Genomic DNA, 26430 nt, shown 5'->3' with positions numbered 1-26430 from the left:
AAGTCTTACTCTTTTAATAAGGCCTGTCTGTCAAATACCCTCAAAAGAAAAAGAGGGCAGGAGTTGATCACTTGGGTCTTATTATGCCCTGCTCTACTGCTCATATCCATGACCTGCCTGCTTTGTAGCCTGTAGAACAGAGGTCCCCAGCCTCTGGTGTCTAATGCCTGATGGTCTGAGGTGGAGCTGATGTTATAACAATAGAAATAAAGTGCACAGTAAGTGTAATGTGCTCAAATCATTCCCAAACCATTCCCCCCGCTCCCCAGTCCATGGAAAAATTGTCTTCCACAAAACCAGTCTCGGGTGCCAGAAATGTTGGGGAACACCGCTGTGGAATATTGTTCAGGAGCAGATTTTCAGGAGTATTGGCAAACCGCCCCTTTTTCCAGGTCTTACGCTGTGTCTCTGTGCAAGGGAGGCAGTTGTAACATGGATGGCGGTTGATAGCCAAGGACTTGTTCGCGTCAGTTTCTACACTTGCTGGTTTCAGGTTTAGTTTCAGAAATGCAGGTGCTGCGGCTCTCGACTCCAGTCTGAGCAGTGGCTTCCCCTCTGGGAGTCGATTTCTTCATCACCCGAAATACGGGGAATACGATGCCTGTCTTGAAGGCCTGCTGGTTAGTAGTAGCTGATTTTGTGCTTGGTGTGAGAGTAATGCTCTACATGCACTCTCTCATTTATTCCCCATAACAGTCATGAGGTAGGTGCTGTTTTCTACATTGAATCGATGGGGAACCTGAAGGTCAAGCAGATGACATAATTTGACTGAGTTTCCACAGCTGGTAGGAGGCCGAACTGGGATTCAGTTTCTTAATCTTTTACCGTTTAGCCAACTGTGCTTATGACTTGTCGGGATATTCCTCGTTACAGGAGGCTTATAAGAGATAATATAAAGGGGACATACCGGGCACATAGTAGGCCCTCCCTATATTTTGCTTAGTTCAGAAAGGATGTTTTTTCTCTCTTTTTAAAAAAATACTTACTTACTTATTTGGCTGAGCTGAGTCTTGGTTGGGCATGCAAACGCTTAGTTGTGGCATGTGGGCTCTAGTTCCCTGACCAGGGGTCGAACCCAGGGCCCCTGCATTGGGAGCGTGGAGTCTTAGCTACGGGACCACCAGGGAAGTCCCAGAAAGGATGTTTTCTATCTTGAGGTTTTTGCCTTAAGCCTTGCCTCTTTTTGGCCACAGTTTAACTGAGTGGCTGACTGGTTGGGTTAAAAGCAGTACATCTCAGCTGGGGGTGATTTTGTCCCCCAGGAGGGGTCTGACAATGTCTGGAAGCAGTTGGGGTCGCCTCAGCTGTGGTGGGAGGGTGGTATGCTGCTACCAGTGTCCAGTGGGTAGAGGCCAGGAGCATTGCCCAAGATCCTGCCGGGTGTAAAGGCAGCCCCCACAGTCAAGAATGATCAGGAGTGGAAGTTGGTCCCCAAAGTGGAGACTGAGAAGCCCTGGGTTGGAGGGAGCCTCTCTGAGCCCTGCACGGCCCTCCCCCAGCACGCCCTCCCTCTCCCTCCCCGCTGACGTTTTGTGGTCTGACTGGTGGCATTTTCTCTGTGGGCTTGGTCTTTGCAGGTTTCTGAGACACTAAAGCGTTTTGCAGGGAAGGTGACAACAGCCAGTGTGAAGGAACGGAGAGAAATCCTCAGTGAGCTGGGGAAATGTGTTGCCGGAAAAGGTATTTATTTTCACGTCACTGATTTCATTTCAGACTAAATCGGGCTCTCTGTTTAGAACCATGGCCGCCTTTTCCTCGCTTCCAGCAACTTCTGTCTTCACTGTCTATATTTGCTTGTTATAAATGTGCATTGAAACAGTTGGGTTGGTGGAAAGTTTATCCTTCTAGGTGCCAAAGCTTTTAACAGTTTTAACCATTTTGACTGGAAATAGTTGTAATAGATGCCAATAGTTTTTCTTAAGTAATTTATTAGATGCAAAAACTTTTTTTTTTTTTTTTTAATGATTGGAGGCACTGATTTTGCCAGCGTTTCATGAAAATCAGCAAGATCGTAACTAGTGATTGGGTAGTGAAGGATTCCAAGATCATCTAAGCTTGGGAGATGTCACCTTTTAATCCAGTGTTTCCTTGAACCTCTTTTTTGCTGAAAACCTCTTCAGTCTGGGCAGCACATTTTGGGAAATGCTGAGCACATGTAGTTATTCTGATTCTGTACCATAACTGAGGGCTCTTACGGCAAACTATGGGGGTGTGTATAAGACTAGTTTGCCTTCAACCAATAAATCTTCATTAGTTGGTTTTTTTATCTTTTAATTTTGTATTGGGGTATAGCCGATTAACAATGCTGTGATAGTTTTAGGTGAATATTAAAGGGACTCAGCCATCCATATATACGTGTCCATTCTCCCCAGAACTCCCCTCCGATTCAGGCCGCCACATAAAATTGAGCAGCATTCCCTGTGCTATAAAATCCTCGTTAGTTTTTGAGTTTCCTTTTGGTGTGTTTTTCCTATGCAGTGTTGGTTCTCAAAATGTGGTCCCCAGACCAGCAATATCGGCATCGCCTAAGAACTTGTTTGAGATACAGAATCTCAGCTCCACCCCCAGAGATGCAGATTCATGAACGCTCCGGGGGTAGAGCCCAGCACCTGTGTTTTAACAAGCTCCCCAGCTGATTCCCATGTTTGCTGCAGTTTGAGAACCGTGGTGGCATAGAGTTGGGTCTCTGATTCTGTCAGCTTTCACTTCTTGTTAGGAAAGAGCCTTTTTCCACTGTCTGACCCACACTCTCATTTGCTGCTGTGATCTATTGTCGCCTGGTTACATACCCAAGCTTGTTAAAGTTGTGTGTAAATTAAGTAAATTGCTGTTCGTGAGCTTCTGAGAGATTCTGCTGTGTATCAGAGCTTTGGTGCATGAGTTTATGGCACCTTCAGAAGTCCTTCTGGTCATTTCTCAGCAGGGTTCTAGTTAAAGAAGGCTGCCACATGACAGACGCTGGCTGTCCACCCTAATCCTAGTGGTTGACTCCATGCTAAGTAACTGCTGAGTGCCACCCTTTCCCCCCAGTTTGTGGAGTAAGGAGTTCGACAAGTGTGAGTGAAGTTTATGAACTACTCAGGCCTTCCAGGGTGATTTTACTCCCCAGTCACCCTGAAATTCTGCAGTTCAGGGCGAATCATATTTGTAAAATGTTTGCTTGCCTTTGAGGTGCTGGTCGTTTGGGGGAAGCGAACTCCTCACACGAAATAGCTCTCAATTTCCTCATTTTCGGAGTCTGTGGAGCCGTTGTGTAGTGATAGTTATTCTGGCCTCTCCTTGTGTTAGGGTCCCAGGTCCCCAGGTGGGTTCATCCAAGGCAGGGCAGGGAGCTGGAAGGCCTCTTTAGAGCCGTCAAACCCTGAAGGTGGGTGCCCAGCCTGGCTCAGCCCCAGCCTGGCCTCACGGCCTCTGGTGCTCTGCTCAGTCCTGCCTCGCTGAACCTGGAGCCTGAGGCTAGCGAGGCAGGTTTGCTGGGCCTGGCCTTGCCAGTCACAGGCCCTCAGCGCAGTCGGAGGTGATGGGCTCTGTGTTCTGGCCACGGCTCTGCTGCCTCCAGACTGCGGGACCCGCCCGGTCCAGGTTCCTTCAGCTGTGAGCCTGCCTCCTTGCGTTGAGTGTGGAGATAGTAAGGCCGTGCTTCCCTCACAGGGTGAGAGTACGGAGGGAATGCGTACGTGTAGGAATAGTGCCTGGCTCTTAACAGCCCTGGTGTCTGTTAGCAGTTACTAACTGCTTTTCTCCTCTGCTGTGCTTAGTCGCTCAGTCGTGTCTGACTCTTTGCGACCCATTGGACTGTCGCCCCCCAGGCTCCTCTGTCCATGGGATTTTTCTGGGAAGAATACTGGAGTGAGTTGCCATTTCCTTCTCCAGGGGATCTTCCCAACCCAGGGATCAAACCCGCGTCTCCTGTGTCTTCTGCATTGCAGGCAGATTTTTTATCTGCTGAACCGTTGGGGAAGCTCTTAGCCACAACCTGTTCCTGGCCCCAGTCACTCTTTTCCTCAGTTACAGAGACATTCTTAAATCAGGTGGGCCAGTGCCAGGCTCAGGGTACTGGGGGAGCTGGGTCCGTGCTCCTCCTCCTCCATCAGCCCCCATCCCTCAGGGGCCTGGGCGAGCCCTTCATGAGCCTCCTGCCCGCTGGTCTGTCTGACACTCAGCTTCCATTTCCCCCATCAGACCCTCCTCCCTTCATCCTTGGGCTTCAGCCCGGTCTGCAGAGCCATCACAAGTTGGCTGTCCGTTATTGAGCACTGTTTCCACCAGCTTCTTTTTCTCTCGACTGGCCTGCTTAGTTTTCCGTGCCTTGGTTTTTTCTTCTTAGACCTCAGTCGCAGTACCCACCTTACAAGAACTGAGTTAGTGTGTCAAGTGCTTAGAGCAGGGCCTGTGCCTCGTGAGCTCCAATTCAGTGTTGGGTGTTGTTATTTCTGGGCCAATGCCCAGGAAGTGTCGATAGTGCTTATTGACTAACCTCTGTGTAATCTCTGGTTTTAGATCTGCCGGAGGGAGCTGTGAAAGGCCTCTGCAAACTCTTCTGCTTGACCCTGCATCGATACAGGCGAGTCCCAGCCAACAGCCCGGTGTCCAGAGCACTTTGTGCGGAGAGGTGGTAGAGGGCAGTGGTTAGAGCCCAGGCTTTGGAGCCAGACTGCCTGTGTCCTGGGCAAGTTAAGGAAGCTCTGTGTGCCTCAGTTTCCTCCTCTGTGGACTAGGGATCGTGCCTCTGTGGTGGTTTGTGTGAAGTTCTCGCTTGTTCTGTGCGCTCTCACTGGTGCGTGTGAAGGCACCAGGGCTCATCTGAGCCCTGTAGTAAGTGTTCTATAAATGTAGGTGGTGCCCGTACAGCCTTAAGGCTCCTTGCCCTTTGTTAGGTGCTTCCAGAACTCTGGGATGAGGTAGATTTATCCAGTTACTTCCAAATTGCCTCATCTGTGATGCGCTGAAATACAGTGCAATGTTGTTTTCCTGGAAAGACGGGGCTTGGCCGAAGCCCCCCGCCCACCCCTGCCCTGAGTCCACGTGTTCACCTTGGCCTTTGCCCCTCCCCCAGGGATGCAGCCTCACGCCGGGCCCTGCAGGCAGCCATCCAGCAGCTGGCCGAGGCCCAGCCTGAAGCCACTGCCAAGAACCTTCTGCACTCTTTGCAGTCCTCAGGCATCGGCTCCAAAGTGGGTGTCCCCAGGTAAGAGGGGAAGCTGGTGGCGCCTGAGGCTCCGGAGTCCTTCTCGGGGGGAGCCCGTGCAGACCAGCCGGGGTGGCCACGCCCGCCCCTTTCCCCTGTGCAGCCCTGGGGGGCGCTGGTGGTCTGCCTTCTAGATGGAGAGAGATGGACAGAGAAGCCAGGATGTCAGGCCCAGCAGAGAGACCGCTTTCCTGGGGAACAGGTTTGGGAAACTAGGGGCAGCAAGGCCATTTTAAGGAGAAACCAAATGCTTCCTCCCCCAACCCATCCTCCCTGCCCTAAAGGTGGGAAACCATCCTTCAGATGTTATAGTTGTGAGTGCTGAGAGGCGGGGGCTCGGCACTCCTTGTCCTGAGTTGTTACAGGTGGTTTGTGGAGAACCAGTGTCTGGTTCCGTCCAGTCGCATGTAGGTCAGCAGAGAGTCCTATGTGCCAGGCAGGGCCCTATGGGAAGCCCTTGTCGTCAGGTGGAGGCTGCTGCTCTGACCTCTCCCCTCCGCACCCCTCCCTTCCCAGTAAGAGCAGCGGCTCGGCCGCCTTGCTGGCCCTGTCCTGGACCGGCCTACTGGTGCGCATCGTCTTTCCCTCGAGAGCCAAGCGGCAAGGAGACATCTGGAACAAACTGGTAGGTCCCCGTGTCTTTGGAGTCGGCTCCCTGCACAGAGTTGGGGTGTGTTTAAGCACCTTCTCTGGTCAGTGTTCTCCTCAGGGCCGGGTGACTGGGCGCTTTGAGTTACCCTGAGGTGTGTGACTTTGGTGGATGGGCATGAGGGCAGCATAACGTTCATCTACTCATCAGATATCTGTGAGCTTTCCTGGATCGGGTGTGGGCTAGACCCTGGGACCTGAAACACAGGGATGAGCAAGAGAGACGCGATCCCTGCCTTCATGACAGGCCAGAGTAGGGAAGACAGCCACAAAACGAGGAAACCAGAGAACAGTGTAAATCATTCTGTTTTTTCTGACTAAGCATTCCTTTCCTTGTGTTTGGATTTCAGTGCTGAACTGGCTAATGGAGTGGGATTCTTGCCATGTGCTTTGATCCTTGAATCTTTCCTCCCCAGTCTATGCCTTCTCCTTCCATTTTCCCTTCCTCGCCTTTCAGCATGTCTGCTAACCAGAGATGGCCCCACAGGCCAGGTTGGGAGGTTCTCTTGAATATCTTGATATGCTTAGTGGAGGACAAGAGGAGAGGTGTCACAGTTTTAACAAATAGGAGTCTGAGGATCTTGGTGTGGATTTGATTCTTGGCCTTGAGATTTGGCCAAGTACTTCATTTAGTTTCTGAGTCCATTTCCCATTACTGCGAAAATGGGAACAAGTACCACCCACCCATTCACCTCAAAGAGTTGTCATGAAGATGGGCCCAGAAAAGGTGAAAGGGCTGTGGAAACTTAGGGAGGGCTGTGCAGGTGGACACGTGGCGTTAGCAGACCTTCAGCGCCGCTGCCGGACACAGCCAGCTTGTAAGACGCGTTGAGGCCTCAGCCCGGGAGCTTGTGCAGCACACACACTCCTGGGGATGACCGTAGATTGGCCATCAGCAGTTGACAGGAGGATAAGACACCCCGACTTCACAAGTAGTGGATACACTCCAGACCCCCCTTTGGAGTGTAGGTTCCATTGTTACCAAAAGGTCTTCTTAATAAGATGGTTATCTCACGGGCCCCTCATTGGTGCGTCTCCAATGACTTCTCATAACCATTACCCGAGGTAAGTCAGTGTGCTTGTGGGTTAGTGAGCTGGAGGGGTCGACCCTGTCATGTTGTATTTATGGGACAGGATGCATCAAGAGCTTTTCCTTTGTTCATTGCTGATGTTGACTTTACACACGGGTGGCAGTTCATTCAGTTGCTGAAGTATTTGTTGAGGGCCCCCGTGTGCCAGGGTGCGAAGCTGAGGCTGAAGCAGCGGACAAGGAAGACGACCTTACTTTCTCATAGCTTGCAGTCCTGGGGAGAGGCTGGACGCAAATAGGTCCACACCTGGGTGATAAGGTTTAGAGCCACACAGCAGAAAAGCAGGCCGGAGGATAGAGAGCGGGCCGATGCTGATGGTGGGAGGGAGGCCTCTGGAGGAGGTGCCGTTTGAGCAGAGACCTGAAGGGTGTGAAAGAAGAAGCCATGCCCAGATGAAGGGTTAGAGCATTCAGGAAGAAGGAACAACAGTACAGTTCTGAATGAGATGTCAGCAAGCTTAAAAAGCTATTTTAATAATTTTTTTTTTAAAGTTCAATATTCAGCAAGTGTCGAATGATAGACCAGTTTCCTTTCCACCCCTTCTCTACGCATCTTGGTCCCCCACCAGAACTAGTTCCTTGTGTAGGTAAAGATATTCCTTGTGTATATAATTAAGTCGATTTTTTTACGCAAATGATAGCATGCTGCTGCTGCTGCTGCTAAGTCGCTTCTGTCATGTCTGACTCTGTGCGACCCCAGAGACGGCAGCCCACCAGGCTCCCCCGTCCCTGGGATTCTCCAGGCAAGAACACTGGAGTGGGTTGCCATTTCCTTCTCCAATGCATGAAAGTGAAAAGTGAAAGTGAAATCGCTCAGTCGTGCCCGGCTCTTAGCGACCCCATGGACTGCAGCCTACCAGGCTCCTCTGTCCATGGCATAGATATAAACTTTTTGTCTCATCTTGTGTTTTTATCTTTAACCGGATGTAGAATTTGTTCTAGAGTATTGTATAAAGAGCTTCTCATTCTTTACGCCTGTTACTAATCCTTTGAGTGGATGTACCACAGTATCTAACCAGTCCCCTGTTGATGACCATGTACAGTGTTTACAGCCTCTCATCATAAAAAGCGTTGCCGTGAGTAACCTTGTGCATCTCCCACTTTGTACACATACAGATGGAACTCGGCTGACTTCTTACACTTGCCCTCGTTCTCAGGGTGGCAGTCCACACCAGTGACCTCAGGTGCTTGTGGCCCGTGCGGTCTCTGTGAGGCTTGTTAACTGAGCACCTGTTTGTGCTCCACTCTGGATTGGACAGTGAGCTCCCACAGGCAGGATCAGCCTGTCGGTCTTGACTTCTCTATCCACAGTGCCTAGCCTAATGCCTGCCGTTTCATCAGCGCTCACCGCCTGGGAATTAATGGGGAAATAGTCAAGGCAGATGAAGAAATACATGCAACAGAACGCTTACCCTTTTTCCACATGGCGCTTCCCTTGCTGTAATTATGTATTCATTTGTGTGTTTATTTGTTTAGTATCTCTTTCTCCCTCTGGATTGTGAGGTACATGAAAGCAAGGACCGTATCTGTCTTATTCTCCTAGTGTTTTCATTGTCTGACTCATAGTCGGTGTTCAGCAGATACTTACGAAGTGCTTGAGTGAACAGATGTAATTCTGGGACAGGGACTGAGTTGGGGGTCGTGGGGGTGGAGGGAAGAGGGGCTGGCTGGAGTCGGGTGGGAGAGGCCTGGCGGAGATGGCCTCAGGTTCCAGCCGGCGGGCCTGGTGGAGGCCTTGGGCAGGCTGTGAGGGCCATGGGTCCCCTGCTTCCATCTCCGTCCGGACCCGAGCGCCCCGTCCCCTCAGGTGGAGGTGCAGTGCCTGCTCCTGCTGGAGGTGCTGGGCGGCTCCCACAAGCACGCCGTGGACAGTGCCGTGAAGAAGCTCACCAAGCTGTGGAGAGAGGTGACTGGAGGCCAGGGTGGGCGGCAGGCACTGCTTCCTGCGCGCACCCCCACTGCCGTCTGATACCCCTGCCCTCCCCGTTCCTCCTCAGAACCCCGGGCTGGTGGAGCAGTACTTGTCAGCCATTCTCAGCCTGGAGCCCAACCAGAGCTACGCAGGCATGCTGGGGCTGCTGGTGCAGTTCTGCACGAGCCACAAGGAGATGGACGTGGCCAACCAGCACAAGGCAAGTGGGTGCTGGGCGGGGAGTGCGTTTTCCCCCAGTGGCCCCAGCCACTGGCCCCATCTGAAGTTGGCTGGTTTTCTCTCCCGAGACCCTGGCCTTTCGCAGTGATGTGTGAGGAGTGGGAACGTTTCCTCTCTGGTTCTCGCTGGGGGTGGGCCCTGCCGCAGTTACTGGGATGCTGATTTGCCTGTTCTAGCTGTCGCTGAGTCACTCACCCCTGAGCAGCTGCCTTATGCCAACCTCTGTGCCAGGTGTTGGGGGTGCAGCAGTGAGTGAGGGGGCCGTGATCCCTGCCCGGGTGGGGCTGAGTCTGAGGAGCCCACTGTTAGGCAGAGCGGCATCTTATCATCTCTGTGAAACACGCTACAAAAGGAACCACTCTGTGGCAGGGACCTGTCTCAGGCTGTGGGTCAGGCAACACGTCTCTAAGGAAGGAACTTAAAGGGTGAAGAGATGTTAAGAAGGCCAAGAGGCAAGGAAGGGCATTTGGGGCAGAGAGAGCAGTGTGTGGGCTGGAATGTGGGCGGTACGTGGCTGCCTGGGTGAGAAAGGAGCCTGCAGGCCTGTGAGCCACGCCAGGGGCCTGGACTTGATCCCAGGAGCCATGGAAAGCTGTGGAGGGCTTTTCGTTGGGCAATGGCATGGACACTGGCATTTCCATGCTTGACTCCGTGTCGTTTGGGGCCCTGATTGGTACTGTGCAGAAGTGCTCGCACAAGAGGGACCTCAGAGCACCAGGGTCCGACAGGTCTCTCTTCCCCAGAGTGCCCTGCTGGACTTTTACGTGAAGAACATCCTGATGAGCAAAGTGAAGCCTCAGAAGTATCTGTTGGTGAGTGAGCGGTGGCCCTTCCTCGTCCGTCCAGCTGAATGCCCTTTTAAATTCTGTGATTCGGAGCCATGCTTTATTCTCAGTCTGTTCCCACAAGGGCCAGGTGCCTGACCCCTTTCTCTTGGCAGGATAACTGCGCCCCTTTGCTCCGGTATGTGTCCCACTCGGAGTTTAAGGATCTGGTCCTGCCCACCATACAGAAGTCCTTACTGAGGAGTCCAGAGAATGTCATTGAAAGTAGGTTGCTGCCAGCCAGGACAGTGGGAGGGAGATGACATCACCCAGTGAGCCAGATCGCAGCTGCTTGGCAACAGGCAGTGTTTATGGGGGGTGTGGGGGGAGTCTGTATTCACTGTGTACCTCGTTGGGCCCCTCGAGAGGGAGATTTAGCAACCCTTTCGAGAGTATGTGGAAAGTAATGGGCCCTCTTGTTGAAAGAGTACGCAAAGTGTATCTGTTGAAAATGCTGCATCCATACATTTTTAGAGGTCTGAGAACCTTCTGGAAACCAGGTTAAGAACCTCTGCTCTAGACAGGTTGACCTTGGTGCTAGTGGTATTTGAAACCCTAGGATGTGAGAGTTGAGTTTCTGTCCCTTTTTATCTTGGTAAGAGGTATAGGTGGAGTGTTGGGGGCACAGATTTTGCTGTAGGGATGGGGCAGTGTACAGCTTTACAGCAGAGCTGAGGGACAAAGGTGTGACCATATAGAGGTGAAAAGTGGTTGTGTTCCATGTGGCTAGATAGCGGGCCTGAGCATTGGCTGGGGAGCTGGGCAGAAACAGGCAACTTCCCTCTGAGGTCAGCATGGTGTGTGCTTTCTGTCCCCCTCAGCTATCTCCAGTCTGCTGGCATCCGTGACTCTGGATCTCAGCCAGTATGCCCTGGACATTGGGAAAGGACTGGCTGGTGAGTGTCCCGACCCCTCTTCCGCCCCTAGAATGACACCTTGGGTTTTTGGTTGCACTTATCCCAGTTGTAGAAGAAGGGGCAAGAGACAGCCCTGCTTAGAAATAAACTACAGGCGCGGAGTTTCTTTTCTGAGATCCTTGATCATGAGAACGCAGAGCCAGGATGGATGAGTTGGGAGCCAGGAAGACAGACGAGAGCGTGGCTACTCAGCTCTGAGTAGCGGCTCTCTGTGTCCAGGTCAGCTGAAGTCCAACAGCCCTCGCTTGATGGATGAAGCCGTGCTGGCGCTGCGGAACCTGGCCCGCCAGTGTAGTGACTCCTCGGCGATGGAAGCCCTGGCCAGGCACCTGTTCGCTATCCTCGGAGGTGGGCTCACCTTTCCGGGCATGGGGATGGCTGAGGTGCGGGCTCTGGCACTCCCTGGGCGCTGGGGCCTGCTGGGAGCTCAGTGCTCTGAGTCTTCTTGTGTCAGGAATGTGAATAGAAGCACAGGCAGAATGGTGTGGATGAGGGTGAGCTCAGATTTAAGTATAGATGTTTTTGTGCACCTGGTTAAAAAATAAAGAAAAATACACCAAAATATAAGTAATATTCTTAGATGGGTGATTTTTAGATTTTTTAAAAAATTTTTTCTGTTCGTCACATTTTCTGCAAGAACATATTTACTTCTTTGCTGCTGCTGCTGCTAAGCCACTTCAGTTGTGTCTGACTCTGTGCGACCCCATAGACAGCAGCCCACCAGGCTTCCCCGTCCCTGGGATTCTCCAGGCAAGAACACTGAAGTGGGTTGCCATTTCCTTCTCCAATGCATGAAAGTGAAAAGTGAAAGTGAAGTCGCTCATTCTTGCCCGACTCTTAGTGACCCCATGGACTGCAGCCTACCAGGCTCCTCCGTCCATGGGATTTTCTAGGCAAGAGTACTAGAGTAGGTTGCCATTGCCTTCTCCATTTACTTCTTTAGTCAGAAAAAAAAAAAAAACCCCAATTAGTGTGGTTTTAAACCCAACTTCATGATAAAGAGGCTCTACTTTTAGAATCAGAAACTATCTTTCTCTCTCTCTTTTTTTCCTTTTTTGGCCGCACCACTTGGCCTGTGGGATCTAGTTCCCCACCCAGGGATGGAAGTCAGGCCCCCGGCACTGGGAGCACGGCATCTTAACCACTGGACCACCAGTGAAGTCCTCCAGTGTGTCTTGATGTCACACACATGACTACTTTGTTCACCCCCTTGGGAAAGGTGGCAGATGTGAATTCTGAATCTTTGCTCTCTCTCCTTTCAGGCTCGGAGGGGAAGCTAACTATTGTAGCCCAGAAGATGAGCGTTCTCTCAGGTATAGAATTTCTCTTCGGGTGTCAGGAAGTGTGGTTGTAGATGAGGGTCACCCCGACAGGCAGGTGCAGCGAATCTGTTGGATCCTGACAGCCTTGGACGTCCCAGCCTGGCTTCTGTAAAAGGCAGGACGTCTGATGGGAGATTGAGGGAGGGTCAGTGATGGCCAGAGGAGAGGCGTGGCCGCTTGGGAGGGGGCAGCAATAGGAAGATGGTGCGTTGGCAATTCTGTGCTGACCAGGGGCTGAGCAGGGAACCCCCGTCTTCCAGGGATCGGGAGTGTCAGTCATCACGTGGTGTCTGGGCCTTCTAGTCAAGTCCTGAGCGGGACCGTAGCTGAGCTCTTCATCCCGTTCCTCCAGCAAGAAGGTAATTCTGGCAGCATGGTGAGGCTGCAGCTGGGCCCCGTGTTTGAGCCCGGTTTTCGTGGTTGGAGCCTGCGGTGACCCCTTTTGAAGGCCCTGCTTCACCTCCCCGAAGCCTCACAGCTTCCTCTCCCTTTACCTGGCTTGCTTTTGCATGCGGCTCGCGGTGATGTGACGTGGGTGTAAGATGTCTGGCTGACCGGCTCCAACTTCTCCCCCTAGTTCACGAAGGCACCTTGGTGCACGCTGTCTCTGTCTTGGCTCTCTGGTGTCACCGCTTCACCACGGAAGTACCCAAGAAGCTCACCGAATGGTTCAAGAAAGCCTTCAGCCTTAAAACCTCCACCTCTGCCGTGAGGCACGCCTACCTGCAGTGCATGTTGGTCTGCTTTCGAGGTGAGAGGCTCCCCGCAGAGGAGACACAGTACAGTCTTCAGGGCGTTGACGTCGCTCTGGGCCTGCCCTTTCGGTCCAGCCTTTTTTATATCGTTTCCTCCTGAGTCCATGGGAGCATCCAGCTTAGTCATCCACAAAGCCTAGAATCAGAGCCCCATTTGATTTTGACTTCTCCCCCTTATCAGACCTTCAGAGTACAAAGTTTATTCAGAGAGGACCCATAGCTAGAACCTGTCACTCTGTTTTCTGAAATCATGAAAATATGATTCTGATAAGACTGATGTATGAGGTGTAAATTTATAATCTGTACCCTGGACCTGTGAGAAACTAGCCCTGCCGTTGCGTCAGGGCTGACAAACGTGTCATCTGGGCACCTGCCTCCTTTCCACATGCAGTGAGGGGACACAGCAAATCTGGGTGGGAGCTTGATCCCTAAGGAGAGAATCTCCAGCGCTGATTTCCACTTCTCAGATGGGCTCGTGTTTCACTTACGGTTTAAATGGATGACGATTTTGTCTAGAGAAATGCTTGGAAGATTCCAAAGCGCCCTCTAGAAAGGCGACCCCCTTCTGTTCTGTGTCCGAGCTTTGCAGCCAAAGTCTGTATCACTTTGCAGTTTTGCTGCACTGATCAAAGTTGACTTTATTTATTTATTTATTTTTTCAATTAGCAATAATCGCGCCTCGGATAAACCTCATTGGCTACGATACTGCCACTGCGGAAAGCTCAAAGTTGACTTTAGACTGAGTTCTAAGTAGCCAAGTCTTGGTTTAACCTTGTCTCTAGCTGGTGCTAGTTCTAATTCTACTCCAGACTTTAAAAGCAAACATAAAATAAACCTTTAAAATCTACATTTCTTGGATTCAAAAGCATGGCATTGTCCAAATGAAATGCTTTTTTGTGTGTGAAATATTCTGATATACCACTTTGGTAATTTATGAGTTTAGTTACAGGTTTTAGTAGGTTTTTACCTTTTTTTTAAAAAAAACAGACTTTAGTTCATAGGTCAGCAGATTGGTTCTGGTTGGGGGGTTTGGGTCTGGAGGTTGTCTGGTATGGGGGAAGTGCCCCAGAAAGAAATTGGTGGACCTGAGGTTTTGCCCTGGTTCTCTTCCCCCAACCAGCTGTGTGGCAATGGGCAACTCACTTCACCCCTCTGTTTCTTTATTCATCAAATGAATAGCCAGACTCTTGGGTTAGTAAGGACCCTTCTAGCTCTATCCGTAAGGTTGTCGAGTTTGATTTAAGCCCTAGATTCTATTCCACTCCTTGGAGGTATTTGAAAGGTGATCATTAGCCGGTTCAGACAGGGGTGAATGTCCTTTCTCGGGTAATCTTGCCGCTCCCCCCACCTCCCCGCCCCGCCCCCGAGTGATGGACAGGCGCCGGTCCTGTCTCCACAGGCGACACACTGCTCCAGGCGCTGGACTTGCTGCCCTTGCTCATCCAGACAGTGGAGAAGGCGGCCTCCCAAGGCACTCAGGTTCCTGTCGTCACTGAAGGGGTTGCCGCTGCCTTGCTGCTCACGAAGCTCTCAATGGCCGACTCGCAGGCTGGTAAGAGTCCAGCGGTGTCCAGGAGGCTGCAGACAAGGGCCTCTTCCAGAGTCCCTGGGAGGAGGGCCAAATGTTCAGGATTTGGCTGCGTCAGCTTGGCCACTTACCCCCTGGGCAGCCACGGGGTAAGCTTCTGCAGTGCATCCGCAAACTCCTGTCCCTGAGCACTGGGGCGACAGAGCAGAGAAAGACAGTGACAGCGCCCCCTGCTGCCCTCCCACCGCTCAGTGCGACCCTGAGGCTCATCCCTGCAGATGCTCAGTGGGACTTTGTTTTTGATTGGTTATACAGTTTTAAGGTGTAACATGAGCAGTGTCCCCTGAGTTTAGCCAGCCTGCCTTCCAGCCACTCAGTTTCTCTCCTTGGAGGACAGTACCAGTTTCGTGTCCAGAGATGGCTAATGTGAAATTGCCCAAACACGCTGGGTAACGTCCTATACGTGGGCTGCACTGGTTGCTCAGTGGTGAAGAATCCGCCTGCCAATGCAGGAAACTCGGGTTTGATTGCTGGGTTGGGAAGATCCTCCAGGGTAGGAAACGACAACCCACTCCAGTATTCCTGCCTGGGAAATCCCATGGGCAGAGGAGCCTGGTAGGATACAGTCCTTGGAGTTGCAAAAGAGTTGGACATGACTTAGCAACTAAACAACAACAACGTGCCATTTTATATACTGAACACATCTGGGAAAAGATTCCAAATCAGTGCGACAAAAAGAGCTTTCCTGTTTTGGGGCTACAAGGTATTCCATGCTTGTTTAGTCTAACTCCTACTCTGTGCGGACGTAGCTGGACGTACTCCTGTGGTTAGAAACAAGATTCAGCTCTTCACGTATTATTGCTTGACACCTGAGTATATGCCAAAGCACTCAGCTACTTCTCTGTGGGGGGAGGCAGAAATGAATATGACCCTGCTTCAGCAAATTTTAAGCTGCCTTGACTGTAATGGGAGAAGGGATATGCAAACATTATCTGCCGTTAAAGGCAAAACATAGCATAAGAGCAGGTTTGAAGGATGGGTTGCTTTTAGTTTTGGGATTGGGGGCCAGGAAAGGCTTCGTGAAGGATGGAGCATTTGAACTAGTGCCCTGAGGACTAGAAGAAGTTTCACTGACTGGAAGGGAACGGCCCAGTGTGAGTTCAGACCAGGGAAGGACAAGGGAAGGTGCCATGTGAGGACGTTAAGGAGCTCAGCCTGGCACCTGGAGCAGGTGGGAATCCGAGGGGGGAGGCAGGTCGTCTGGGCTCCTGCAGGCAGTGGAGAAGCACCAGAGGTTTCCATAAGAGGTGATGCTACCAGGAGAACTAGTTAGTTCTTGGCGTGGGAGGACAGTGAGCCTGGGAGTGACCCCTTCCTGCCGAGGGAGGACCCTGGCCCGCTGCACTGAGGCGGGTCTTCCAGAGGATCCATCCCTGGCAGCTGCAGCGTGGCGGGGCCAGCCTTGGGGGAGGCAGTGGGCTGTGTGGTGGAGTGACCTTTTGTCTCTCGCAGAGGCCAAACTGAGCGGTTTCTGGCAGCTCATTTTGGATGAGAAGAAGCAGGTTTTCACTTCCGAGAAATTCCTGCTCATGGCTTCAGAGGATGGTGAGTCACTACCTGCCTACTTGAAGTTGAATTTGGGGCCGAGTCTCTCTGGTGGGTCTTCACAGAGGACCCTTCCCGGACTGCCTGTTGTTTTGACCAGTCAGCTCGGCAAAGACCTGGAGCAGAGCGATCTGATTAACAGCTCAGCTTTCCTGAGAATGAATTTATTCCTGTGGGGCCTGGAAGGCTGGGGAGGTGGGAGTGAAGTGGGAGATTTGTGGAGACAGAGCACTAATAGCTGTAGAGCTGTGACATTAAGTATAATTACAGCTGGTTGGGTAATCGGTGCGTCTCAGAGGTTTTCATATGTTCAGAGACAGCTGAGAAGCTCTAGTGAAGTGTGGCTGGCTCTACTCCCCCACTGGGAGATAGAAAAACTACTGGTTTCTATCTTGGCAGAAAAGGAATTGTGGATCTTTAAGTGTATGTTTAAAATTCTAGGTTGCCTTAGAAGTATCTGTGGCTAATTGGTGACTTGAAAAGTCTTTTGACTCGCACATCACAACATTCTGTTCATGAGCTACAACTGTTAGTCACTTCCTGATGTTTAAAACACGTTTAACTAGTCTTTGAACAGGAAATGTATTCACATAATACAAAAATAAAAGCCCCAAGAGGGGCTACACTGAAAGTTACACTGTTGCTTTGATCTCTGCCCAGTATCCCTAGCCATGGAGAGCCAGTTTTATCCCCTTGCTGTGTATTGTTGATATTTTATTTTTATACCAATAAATATCTTTATGTGTTAGTTCTCTTCCTTTTTATATAAAAGGTAATATGCATCTATATGCATTGTGCTGTCTAGATTTGGAAATCATTTCACATCAGTATTTGAGTGCTTGTATTTTTTAGAACTGCATACGAATTAAATTATGGAAGTATAGTTGAATTTATACTTATAGTGAATTAATACACTTATGTGTTAATTTTTACTGTATAGCAGAATGATTCAGTTATATATATATATATATATACACGTTCCTTTTCATATTCTTTTCCACTATAGTTTATCACAGGGTATTGAATATAGTTCCGTGTGCTATACCATAGGATCTCACTGTTTTAATTAAAAGAAAGTGTATACTTTTGCTTGTTCCAAGATACACGTGTGTATATGCTAAAAGCATAACTTGCTTTTAGCAGAAAAGCAAATTCAATAGAGAACACATATACGTATAACCGAGTCACTTGACTGTACATCTGAAATTAACACAGCATTGTTAATCAACTATACTTCAATATAAAGTAAAAAGTTTAAGAAAAAGAAAATTCAAGTGAAACTGTGATTTTACGCTTACATTTTGATTTCCAACTTTTCCAGTTCTTTCTGGATATTTTCTCTATTTAATTTCTTTGTGTATTTGGCTGCTCTGGGCCTTAGTTGCGGCATGTGGGATCTAGTTCCCTGACCAGGGATGGAACCTGGGCCCCCTGCATTGGGAGCGTGGAGTCTCAGCCTCTGGACCACCAGGGAGGTCCCCGTTTCCTCTGTTGTAGACAAGATTGGGCGCGTTCAGGGCACTTCGGCCACAGCCGTATTCTCTATTTTAAAAACACTTGCACTGTGTCTCTTCCCTTGCCAGCCCTGTGTACCGTGCTGCACCTGACAGAGAGACTGTTTCTTGACCATCCGCACCGACTCACAGGCAACAAAGTTCAGTACGTGGGGCTTGTTCACCCTCCCCCTCGGGCAGATGACCCCGTTCCCTGGCAGGAGCCTGAGCCTCAGCGGTGCGTGAGGGGCGGGAGGCTGGCTGCGGAGAGCCGCGCCCGGCCATCCCCAGCGTGCCCTGTCCCTCTGCTGCAGGCAGTACCACCGGGCCCTGGCGGCCGTGCTCCTGAGCCGCCCCTGGCACGTGCGCAGGCAGGCCCAGCAGACGGCCCGGAAGCTGCTGTCCTCTCTCGGGGGCTTCAAGCTGGCGTACGGACTGCTGGAGGAGCTGAAGACCGTCCTCAGTTCTCACAAGGTCAGGGCCTCTCCCGGCCCCAGAACTGGGTCTCACAGACCCCCAAGCTGCCCCTGCCTGTGCTGTGGGATCTCACCTGGGGTGCTCCCTGGCTGTGCTCACTCACGTGGGCTCCGTGTGATGCCAGGGTCTCCTGCCCTGCTCCACAGCTCAGGGACCACCTTGTTTCACACCATTCCTTTTCCTTTGCAGACGCCTTTCTTTCTTCCCATGTCTTATGACACATAAGTCAACCTTTTTATTCCTGAGTAGTGGAAAAACACTTCATTTTTAAAGCACTTTATAATTTTTAAAATATTTTTCTACCTTTCTCTCTGTCCGTTTTTCGTAATGCCTTTAAAAGGCCGACAGGCTTACTATGCTTGTTTTATGGGAGTTGTTCATGGTTCTGGCAGCTGAAATGGCTTGCTCAGCGTCTCCCATCAGTGCGTGGCAGCAGGACGGGGACCTGGCTCCTGATTTCAGTGCTCTCTGTGTCCCGTTTCACTGCTTCCCTCCCTCCCTGAGCCGGCTTAAGGGATGTGGGCTGGTGATAGACTTGCAGTCTCAGGTTCGTTCCCCCTGGATCGGATTCTGTTGCCTTTTTACCCGCTGTGGGCTCTTTGAGGCTCAGGACCCTAGGTGTTTCCTTCCAGGCCTATCTCACAGCCTGTGGATCCCAGCGCAGGGCTCCGGGCATTGGTCTCCACGCCAGCAGGGGGCCCAGAGAATCTACTGAATGACAGACAGCTACGTTCCTGGTGTCTTCATCTCCCGAGGGCCAGGCTGGCACGGGGCTCTGATCATTGGGGCTCATGTGTTGTCTCCCCACAGGTGCTGCCCTTCGAGGCTCTGGTGACCGACACTGGGGAGGTGACTGAGGCGGGCAAGGCCTACGTGCCCCCGCGGGTCCTGCAGGAGGCTCTGTGCGTCATCTCCGGGGTGCCAGGGCTGGAGGGTGGCATCACTGGCATGGAACAGTTGGCACAGGAGATGCTGATCATCTCTCACCACCCATCCTTAGGTCTGTGGCCTGGGTGGGCGGGTGGGGCAGGGACTCTGTCGGAAGAGCAGGCAGGCAGAAGGCCTCAAAGAGCTCCCTTTCCCTTCAGTGGCTGTGCAGTCTGGCCTCTGGCCAGCACTTCTCGCCAGGATGAAGATCGATCTGGAAGCCTTCATTAGTAGGCACTTGGACCAGATCATCCCCAGGATCACCACACAGAGCCCCTTGAACCAGGTAGTTGGGCCTGTGAGCTGGCTCTGGCCTCAGGTCAGCAGGCAGACCAGGAAGATTCAGAGAAACAGAAGACGGGGTGATGAGAAGTGGGTTGGACCGTTGGGTTGCAAGTGACAGAAAGTGCAAACTAGTTTGAGCTTAGCAGGGAGCTTGCTGGTTGCCGCGTCTAACTGGTAAGCCCCTGGATGTGACGGGACAGGGACTGAGAGGTCCTCAAGACCTCATAAGTGGTACGCTTCTTGCTCTCTGTCCGTCTCCCTTCCTCCTCTGTCTGTGCCTCACTGCTGCTTTCTGCAGCATGGGCCGTTACCAGTCTCTGCTTTTCAGTAGCAGGATAGCTGTTCTAGGCTTACGTCTCATCCCCTGTTAGCTCCAGTGGGAAAAGCTGGCGTTTTCCAACCATTCCAGCTGGCAGAGGGCCTTACCGCCTGGGTTGACCTGACTCAGGTCTTATGCTCATCCCAGGGCCCATCCTTCCGGTCTGGGTCACGTGTCCATCTCTAGCGAGGGTGGGGGAAGCTCTGCCTGAACCACAGAGATCAAGAGTGGGAGAGAAATGTCCCCCATGTCGGGGTGCAGCATGCCGAGAAGGCAGGCACACCATGTAGCCGTCCACTCCAGCGGCAGGGCTCAGAAAGAACAGGCAGCGGCAAGAAGGGGAGCCTGCCGCCCGGGGCGTGAGACATGGCAGGCCCTCTCTCCTGTGCCAGCCGCGGCAGGCACTGACCATGTCTGTGTTTGTCTGGCAGTCTTCCATGAACGCCATGGGCTCCCTCTCGATCCTGTCCCCAGACCGGGTCCTCCCGCAGCTCATCAGCACCATCACCGCCTCCGTGCAGAACCCAGCGCTGTGCCAGGTGACGCGGGAGGAGTTTGCTATCATGCAGACCCCTGCAGGGGAGTTGTACGACAAGTCCATCATCCAGAGGTGAGCCGCCTGCTCGAGGGCTCAGTAAGTGATACAGTCTGTCTGTTCGTTGGGGGAGTGCTGGCTGTGGTCCACACACAGTCTTCGGTCCCGGATACGAGAGCGTGTGGAGGACCCAGCGCTTGCCTGGTGCCCATGACTTAAGAGGTAGCGGGGATCTCGTGGCTGGTGGGAGGCTAAAGGGCCTCGTGGCTGGATGGAACCTGGCTGATCACCCACTCTGGTGTTTCAGTGCCCAGCAGGACAGCATAAAAAAGGCCAACATGAAGCGAGAGAACAAAGCTTACTCCTTCAAGGAGCAGATCATTGAGTTGGAGCTGAAGGAGGTGGGTGTGCGGAGGCCTCAGGCCGGTCCGTTGGGTCACCCTGACCCGTGGCATGCTCCTCTGACCTCCCCACTCAGCCCGGCTCCTCCTGTCACCTTCTTGATCTGCTGTCTCTCAGTAGCTTTCTCCACCCGCAACTCCAGGAAAAGAGATTTTTCTTCCTGCTGTCAGTAGTTCATGTATTTCCTGTGCTAAATGGTGTAGCTTGACTCCATGCCCGTCCCCACGCCCTGCTCCTGGATGGCCGGGACCCGTCTGTCCTGACTGGGCGTGGGCCCTGGCACAGTGTGGCCTCTGGGGCATCGGGGTTCATGGCTGTGTTCAGTGGTGACGGGGCTGGTTCTGGCGGAAGCACAGCACACAGGGCTCTTTCTCTTGTCTCAGCCTGTGCGCCTCCCTCAGTCTTTTTTATTTTCTTCTTCACTCTTTATAGGCTGAGTTCTTCTTGTCTTCTGTATCTCTGCCCACATGTCCCTTCTGCAGAGAGGTGACCCCTCTGCCCACCCTACCCAGAGCTGAGCCGCCCCCTTCTCGTTTGTTATGCATCATATTTCTTTCTTTCATGACACCTGTCATGATCTGAAGCCACCTTGTTTATATATCTGTTCCCTGTTCATTGTGTAGTCACCCCCATTAAGATGGTGAGCTCTGTAAGGGCAGAGACTTGGTCTTATTCCCACGGTCTCCCCAGCATCTGGCACCTCCTAGGTGGTCAGTGAATATCAGATGAACGAATGCTCTCAGCCTCTGCCAGACTTTAGCTTACACTGAAGGAGAGTGTAGGGCAGGCTGGTCAGAGGTGGGAGAGCCTTAGGCTAGAATTCTGAAGCTATGTGGCTCCCAGAATACCCTCTTCAACACTTGGAGGAACTTTCCATTTCTCTTAACATGTAAAGACTCTTTTTGTGTTTTGCTTATAGAGAATCTGGCAAGAAATGGCCGCTCTACTGCTCTCTGTTCTGTAGAAACCAGGCGGCCTTGGGCTTGTGGGAGTAGGGGAGGCCAGCCGGCAGGTTTGGGACCCAGATCACAGACTCAGAGCTGGCCTGGGGCCGACGGTGGCGCCAAGCTCACCTTGCCTGGTGGTGGGAGGGAGGCAGGTCTGTGCCCTGGAGACAGAATTGCTGTGCTTGTTCCTTCAGGAGATAAAGAAGAAGAAAGGCATAAAAGAGGAGGTGCAGCTGACCAGCAAACAGAAGGAGATGCTGCAGGCCCAGCTGGACAAGGAGGCGCAGATCCGGAGGCGGCTGCAGGAGGTGAGCGGCTGCCCCAGCGACCCCGCCTCACTTGCTGTTAGGGCAGGCCCTGCTGACCAGCCCTCTGGGCTGACTCTGCTTACAGCTGGACAGTGAGCTGGAGGCGGCTCTGGGGCTGCTGGACACCATCCTGGCCAAGAACCCGTCCGGCCTGACCCAGTACATCCCGGTCCTGGTCGACTCTTTCCTGCCCTTGCTGAAGTCTCCCCTGGCTGCTCCCAGGATCAAGACCCCTTTCCTGTCCTTGGCTGCCTGTGTCATGCCCCCGAGGCTCAAGGCTTTGGGTTAGTTCTCATTGGCTGGCTGTGGGCATGGCCCCGGGTCAGGAGGGGGGCGGACAGGCGTGCCCTGAGTGCTTGGGGGAGGCATGCAGTGACCTCAGCTACTGACCTGTGTTCCCATGGGTGCAGCCTCAGGCGGCCCAAGCTACACATCCCGGGGAGCACGTGATGCCATCTCCTCTCCTTTTTTATGTCTACTGTGGCTTCACTCTAAGGACCAAGTTTTAGATGCTAGTCAGTGATTGTGTGTGTGTGTGTGTGTGTGTGTATGTGCTGAGTCGCTCAGTCATATCCAGTTCTTTGCTACCCCATGGACTGTAGCCTTCCAGGCTCCTCTGTCCATGGGGTGTCCCAGAAAAGAATACTGAAGTGGGTTGCCATTTCCTACTTCAGCGGATCTTCCTGACCCAGGAATTGAACCCTCATCTTTCATGTCTCTTGCATTGGCAGGCAGGTTCTTTACCACTGGGCCACATGGGAAGCCCTTGATCTTTCTGTAGCAGTTTTAAATTCAGTGGCAGTGGGATAGTTGGTGCCACGTGGCCTATCCGTGGAGCCCAGAGCTCCTGAGCAGCCAGGTGTGGGTGACCAGAGGTCTCTGTGGCCTTGAGAAACTTTCTCTTTAGCCACAAAGAACCTTGTGAGGTGGCTGGGAATTGTGGTAACCTCGCTCTGTGGATTGTATGACACCTTTGAGCTTTAAGGATATGTTCCCATGGGTGAGGCTGGAGTCAGGCTGTGCACACAGAACCTATCAGAAGTGTTACCCAGCTGGCTGGGCTGCTGCCTGGAAGGTGGGAGCGCCCCGTGGCTAGAGCTTCACTCCCAGCTGAGTAGCCTTGTGTGGCTCGTGCCTTCTTGCTGCATACTTCTGATTCCTTACTGTCAGGAGGATAGCCCCTTGCCAGCTTGTCCACCCTTTCGGGGTATCACGGAGATGAAACGAGAAACTAGGTTGAGGAGATGGGCAGGGCAGAGCAGAGCTGATTAGTGTTAACTCAGGGGGACGTGGGTCCCTGGTTCACACCCGAGCCAGATTGTGTGTCTTTGCGTGGATCATCCCCTGTGGGTCCCTTCTCTTGGACACAGGCACTTTGGTGAGCCATGTGACTCTGCGCCTGCTGAAGCCGGAATGTGCCCTGGACGAGTCATGGTGCCAGGAAGAGCTGTCGGTGGCCGTGAAGAGAGCGGTGACCCTGCTGCACAGTCACACCATCACCAGCAGGGCGGGCAAGGGCGAGCCAGGTGAGGGACAGGATAGGGTGGACAGAGGGCGCGAGGCGGGTGAACTGTGCGGGGGCTTGACTCCCATCCTCCGGGCTTCCCGAGGCTGCAGCTTCCGCTGGTCTCTCCCCTTGCTGGTCTTGATTTCCTCACCTCACCCCTTGAACCAGATGGACGATTTTTGAGTCCAGTCACTGTGACTCCCCACCCCACCCCCACCCCCCTTGAGGGTTTAGTTCTTGCTGTTGGAATCTACTTGTCTGTTTTAAGGCTCACATTGTGGAACCAGGCGCTGTCTGGGGTAGGAGTGGCATTGGCTTTAGAACTGGACTGCTGTCTCTTGTCCCTCTTGTCATGCCGCTGGCTTCAGGGTGTCAGAAAGGGCCTCCAGCCGTCTCCCGCCCGCTTGCCCTGAGGATGGACGCTGTGGTGGCCAAACTCGGGGCCCGGCCCGCCTGCAGAGTCGGTCTGCTTCTTGCTCTCACAGACGCTGCGCCCCTGTCCGCGCCAGCCTTCTCCTTGGTTTTCCCGTTTCTGAAGATGGTGCTGACTGAGATGCCCCACCACAGCGAGGAGGAGGAGGAAAGAATGGCCCAGATTCTTCAGATCCTTACAGTCCACGCCCAGCTGCGGGCCTCCCCCAGCAACCCACCTGGGCGTGTGGACGAGGTAGGCTGGGGAGCTCAGCTCCCCCTTGGCTTGAGTGGGGTTGCGGGGGGTGGGGCAAGGGCTTCTGACACTTCCTGACCCATGAACAGTTCTGGGGAGGAGGTCCTACAGCAGCGGCCATTGGTGGGGAGACTCTAAATGTTCTATTGAGAGAGGCTCCAAGGCCTCACAGAAGCTATGGGTCTCCTGCGTCTGATAGTTTCTGAGCCAAAGGAGTTGAAGGACTCTAACTTATTGTATGTTGTTCTTAAGAAGACAGTGCTGGTTACTATCCTTTTCACTTGCTTTTGAGACTGGAGCTCATTCAGCCAGGATTTTTTTTTTTTTAAAGACTTTTTGGGTGTGGACCATCTATAAAGTCTTTATTGAATTTGTTACAATATTGCTTCTGTTTTATGTTTTGGGTTTTTGGCCATGAGGCATGTGGGATCTTAGCTCCGTGACCAGGGTTAGAATCCCCACGCCTTTCATTGGAACTTGAAGTCCTAACCACTGGACCACCAGGGAAGTCCTGAGGAATTTTCTTTTTTAATAGATTGAAAGTGTAAGTCACTCAGTCATGTCCGACTCTTTTTGACCCCAGGGACTATAAAGTCCATGAAATTCTTCAGGCCAGAAAACTGGAGTGGGTAGCTGTTTCATTCTCTAGGGGATCTTCCCAACCCAGAGATTGAACCCAGGTCTCCCACATTGCAGGTGGATTCTTTACCAGCTGAGCCACCAGGGAAGAGTACTGGAGGGGGTAGCCTATCCCTTCTCCAGGGGAACTTCCCAACCAGGAATTGAAACAGGGTCTCCTGCATCGCAGGCGGATTCTTTACCAGCTGAGCTACCGAGGAAGCCCAATTTTAGTAGATTATGTTCTAAAAATTTGAAAGTAATGCTTACGTACTTTAAAAAAATTCCAACAGTACAGAAGCAAAAAGAGAAATGCCCCTCCTCAGAGGTAGCTATTAATAACAGTTTGGTCTATACCCTCGTGGACTTTTTTATTTAAGCACATATAAAGCTCATACTCACAAATGCAGTAATGCAAAAAATGGATTGCACCGCTCCTTTCACGGGACTGACTTCTCTGGGCCTCCTCCAGTGTCAGGACCTATGTGGTCCACATCATGTGGATCTCATTTTACAGGCTCTGTTCGGTGGGCGCACCATGTTTTAGTCAGCTTTTTACTTGCTGATTGACATTTTAAGGCTGCAAACGTTTCCATGTTTTGAACACAGCTGTGGTGTGTCCCCTGTTCATTTACATGCCTTGCACACCACGTGAACATTCTCATAGGACAGATTCTTGGGCGTGGAATTGTTAGGTCACGTGACATGTTCTGAACTATACCCTTGCTAAGCATTCCCTTTTCTCCAAACCTCATACAACCTCATGTAGTGTTTAGCTTGTCAATGACAGGTGGAAGAATGGTGTCTTGTTTTATTTTGCATTTCTTTACTTATTTGTAAAGTTCAGTGTCTCTTTGTGTATTCATGAGCCACCTGTATTTCAAAAGTCTGTGAATTTCAGCCAAGGTTAGGAATAGTTATTTTTAGTCCCTGGAGATCATGGCTGACTGGGGTTGGCTCCTGTGGATTGAGTTGTAGACTTGACAGGGTCCCTCCAGTGTGGTCAGCAGGAAGACCCAGAATGTTCCCCTGTGGGTGAGAGGGACTCACGTGCCTCTGGGCTTGGTTACAGACCTTCCGTGGAGCTTCGTCCTGCCTCATGTGCTTTCTCCCGTAGAACGGCCCGGAGTTGCTGCCTCGCGTGGCCATGCTGCGCCTTCTGACCTGGGTGATCGGGACGGGCTCTCCCCGACTTCAGGTGATCTGGTCCCCTGCTGGCTTCCTCCGTTCACAACCCCACCCTCAGGTTCTGATTGCCTCTCCCAGCCCTCAGTTCTGGCCTTGGGCACAGCAGTACTCGTGAGAACCAGCCAGACTGTTCTCAGCTCATGAGCGGTTTTGCTTGGATCCTGCCACTGGCCTTGGTCTGGTGCTGGGGTCTGAGGCCTAGTAGGGGTGGGTGGGGTGGGCGTTCTTAGTTCAGATTCCCCCCCAGAAGCCCATCCCCAGCTCCCCTGCCTGGCCCCGTAGTAGGAAACGATTTGTCGAACTGAGCCCAGCGGCTGGCTGTGTCCCTCAGGTTCTGGCTTCAGAGGCCCTGACCGCCCTGTGTGCCAGCAGCTGTGGCGAGGATGGCTGTGCCTTCGCAGAGCAGGAGGAGGTGGACGTGCTGCTCTGTGCCCTGCTGTCCCCCTGTGCCAACGTGCGGGACACTGCACTCCGGGTGCGTGCCCATGCCCTCACGGGGCTGCCTTGCCCCCCGCCCCCCAACATCGTCCCTCAGCGCTGCTGTTTGAGCTGCCCTGATGGGACGTGCCGCGTGTGTGCACCAGTGTGTCCTGGAGGCAAAGAGCAAGGTCACAGAGGGTGGCTTGGGGTCATTCTGGGAACTGGAACAACGAAGCAGTTGTATCACTGGTTTTTTTCTTTGCCTTTGAAGACGTCACCTAACTTCTAAAATGCACCGTGGAACTTGG

At 52.3% G+C, this 26430-nt stretch overlaps 1 protein-coding gene and 1 pseudogene across 3 annotated transcripts in view; one reads left to right on the top strand and one right to left on the bottom strand.

Moving 5' to 3' along the window:
• Positions 1-26430, top strand: part of GCN1 (GCN1 activator of EIF2AK4) — a 55147-nt gene that overhangs the window by 3388 nt on the left and 25329 nt on the right. For all 3 annotated transcript variants that reach the window (XR_008703569.1, XR_008703568.1, XM_055550523.1), the window contains exons 2-28: positions 1578-1680; positions 4501-4564; positions 5057-5188; positions 5705-5813; positions 8734-8832; positions 8924-9058; positions 9822-9890; positions 10019-10127; positions 10724-10798; positions 11039-11167; positions 12082-12132; positions 12402-12500; positions 12719-12892; positions 14296-14448; positions 15937-16029; positions 17613-17688; positions 17837-17996; positions 18810-18999; positions 19088-19212; positions 19962-20140; positions 20373-20466; positions 21609-21722; positions 21808-22006; positions 23093-23248; positions 23715-23896; positions 25632-25712; positions 26034-26177. Coding sequence is in view for 1 of the 3 variants with exons in the window: in XM_055550523.1 (XP_055406498.1) it covers positions 1578-1680; positions 4501-4564; positions 5057-5188; positions 5705-5813; positions 8734-8832; positions 8924-9058; positions 9822-9890; positions 10019-10127; positions 10724-10798; positions 11039-11167; positions 12082-12132; positions 12402-12500; positions 12719-12892; positions 14296-14448; positions 15937-16029; positions 17613-17688; positions 17837-17996; positions 18810-18999; positions 19088-19212; positions 19962-20140; positions 20373-20466; positions 21609-21722; positions 21808-22006; positions 23093-23248; positions 23715-23896; positions 25632-25712; positions 26034-26177 (3294 nt within the window). In the remaining 2 variants the exon portion in view is untranslated. The remainder of the gene's footprint in view (positions 1-1577; positions 1681-4500; positions 4565-5056; positions 5189-5704; positions 5814-8733; positions 8833-8923; positions 9059-9821; positions 9891-10018; positions 10128-10723; positions 10799-11038; positions 11168-12081; positions 12133-12401; positions 12501-12718; positions 12893-14295; positions 14449-15936; positions 16030-17612; positions 17689-17836; positions 17997-18809; positions 19000-19087; positions 19213-19961; positions 20141-20372; positions 20467-21608; positions 21723-21807; positions 22007-23092; positions 23249-23714; positions 23897-25631; positions 25713-26033; positions 26178-26430) is intronic.
• On the bottom strand, positions 13537-13619 carry LOC129630460 (uncharacterized; annotated as a pseudogene).

Source organism: Bubalus kerabau, chromosome 16, assembly GCF_029407905.1.
Source record: "Bubalus kerabau isolate K-KA32 ecotype Philippines breed swamp buffalo chromosome 16, PCC_UOA_SB_1v2, whole genome shotgun sequence".
NCBI lineage: Eukaryota > Metazoa > Chordata > Mammalia > Artiodactyla > Bovidae > Bubalus > Bubalus kerabau.
This window is presented reverse-complemented; position numbering and strand designations above follow the sequence as displayed.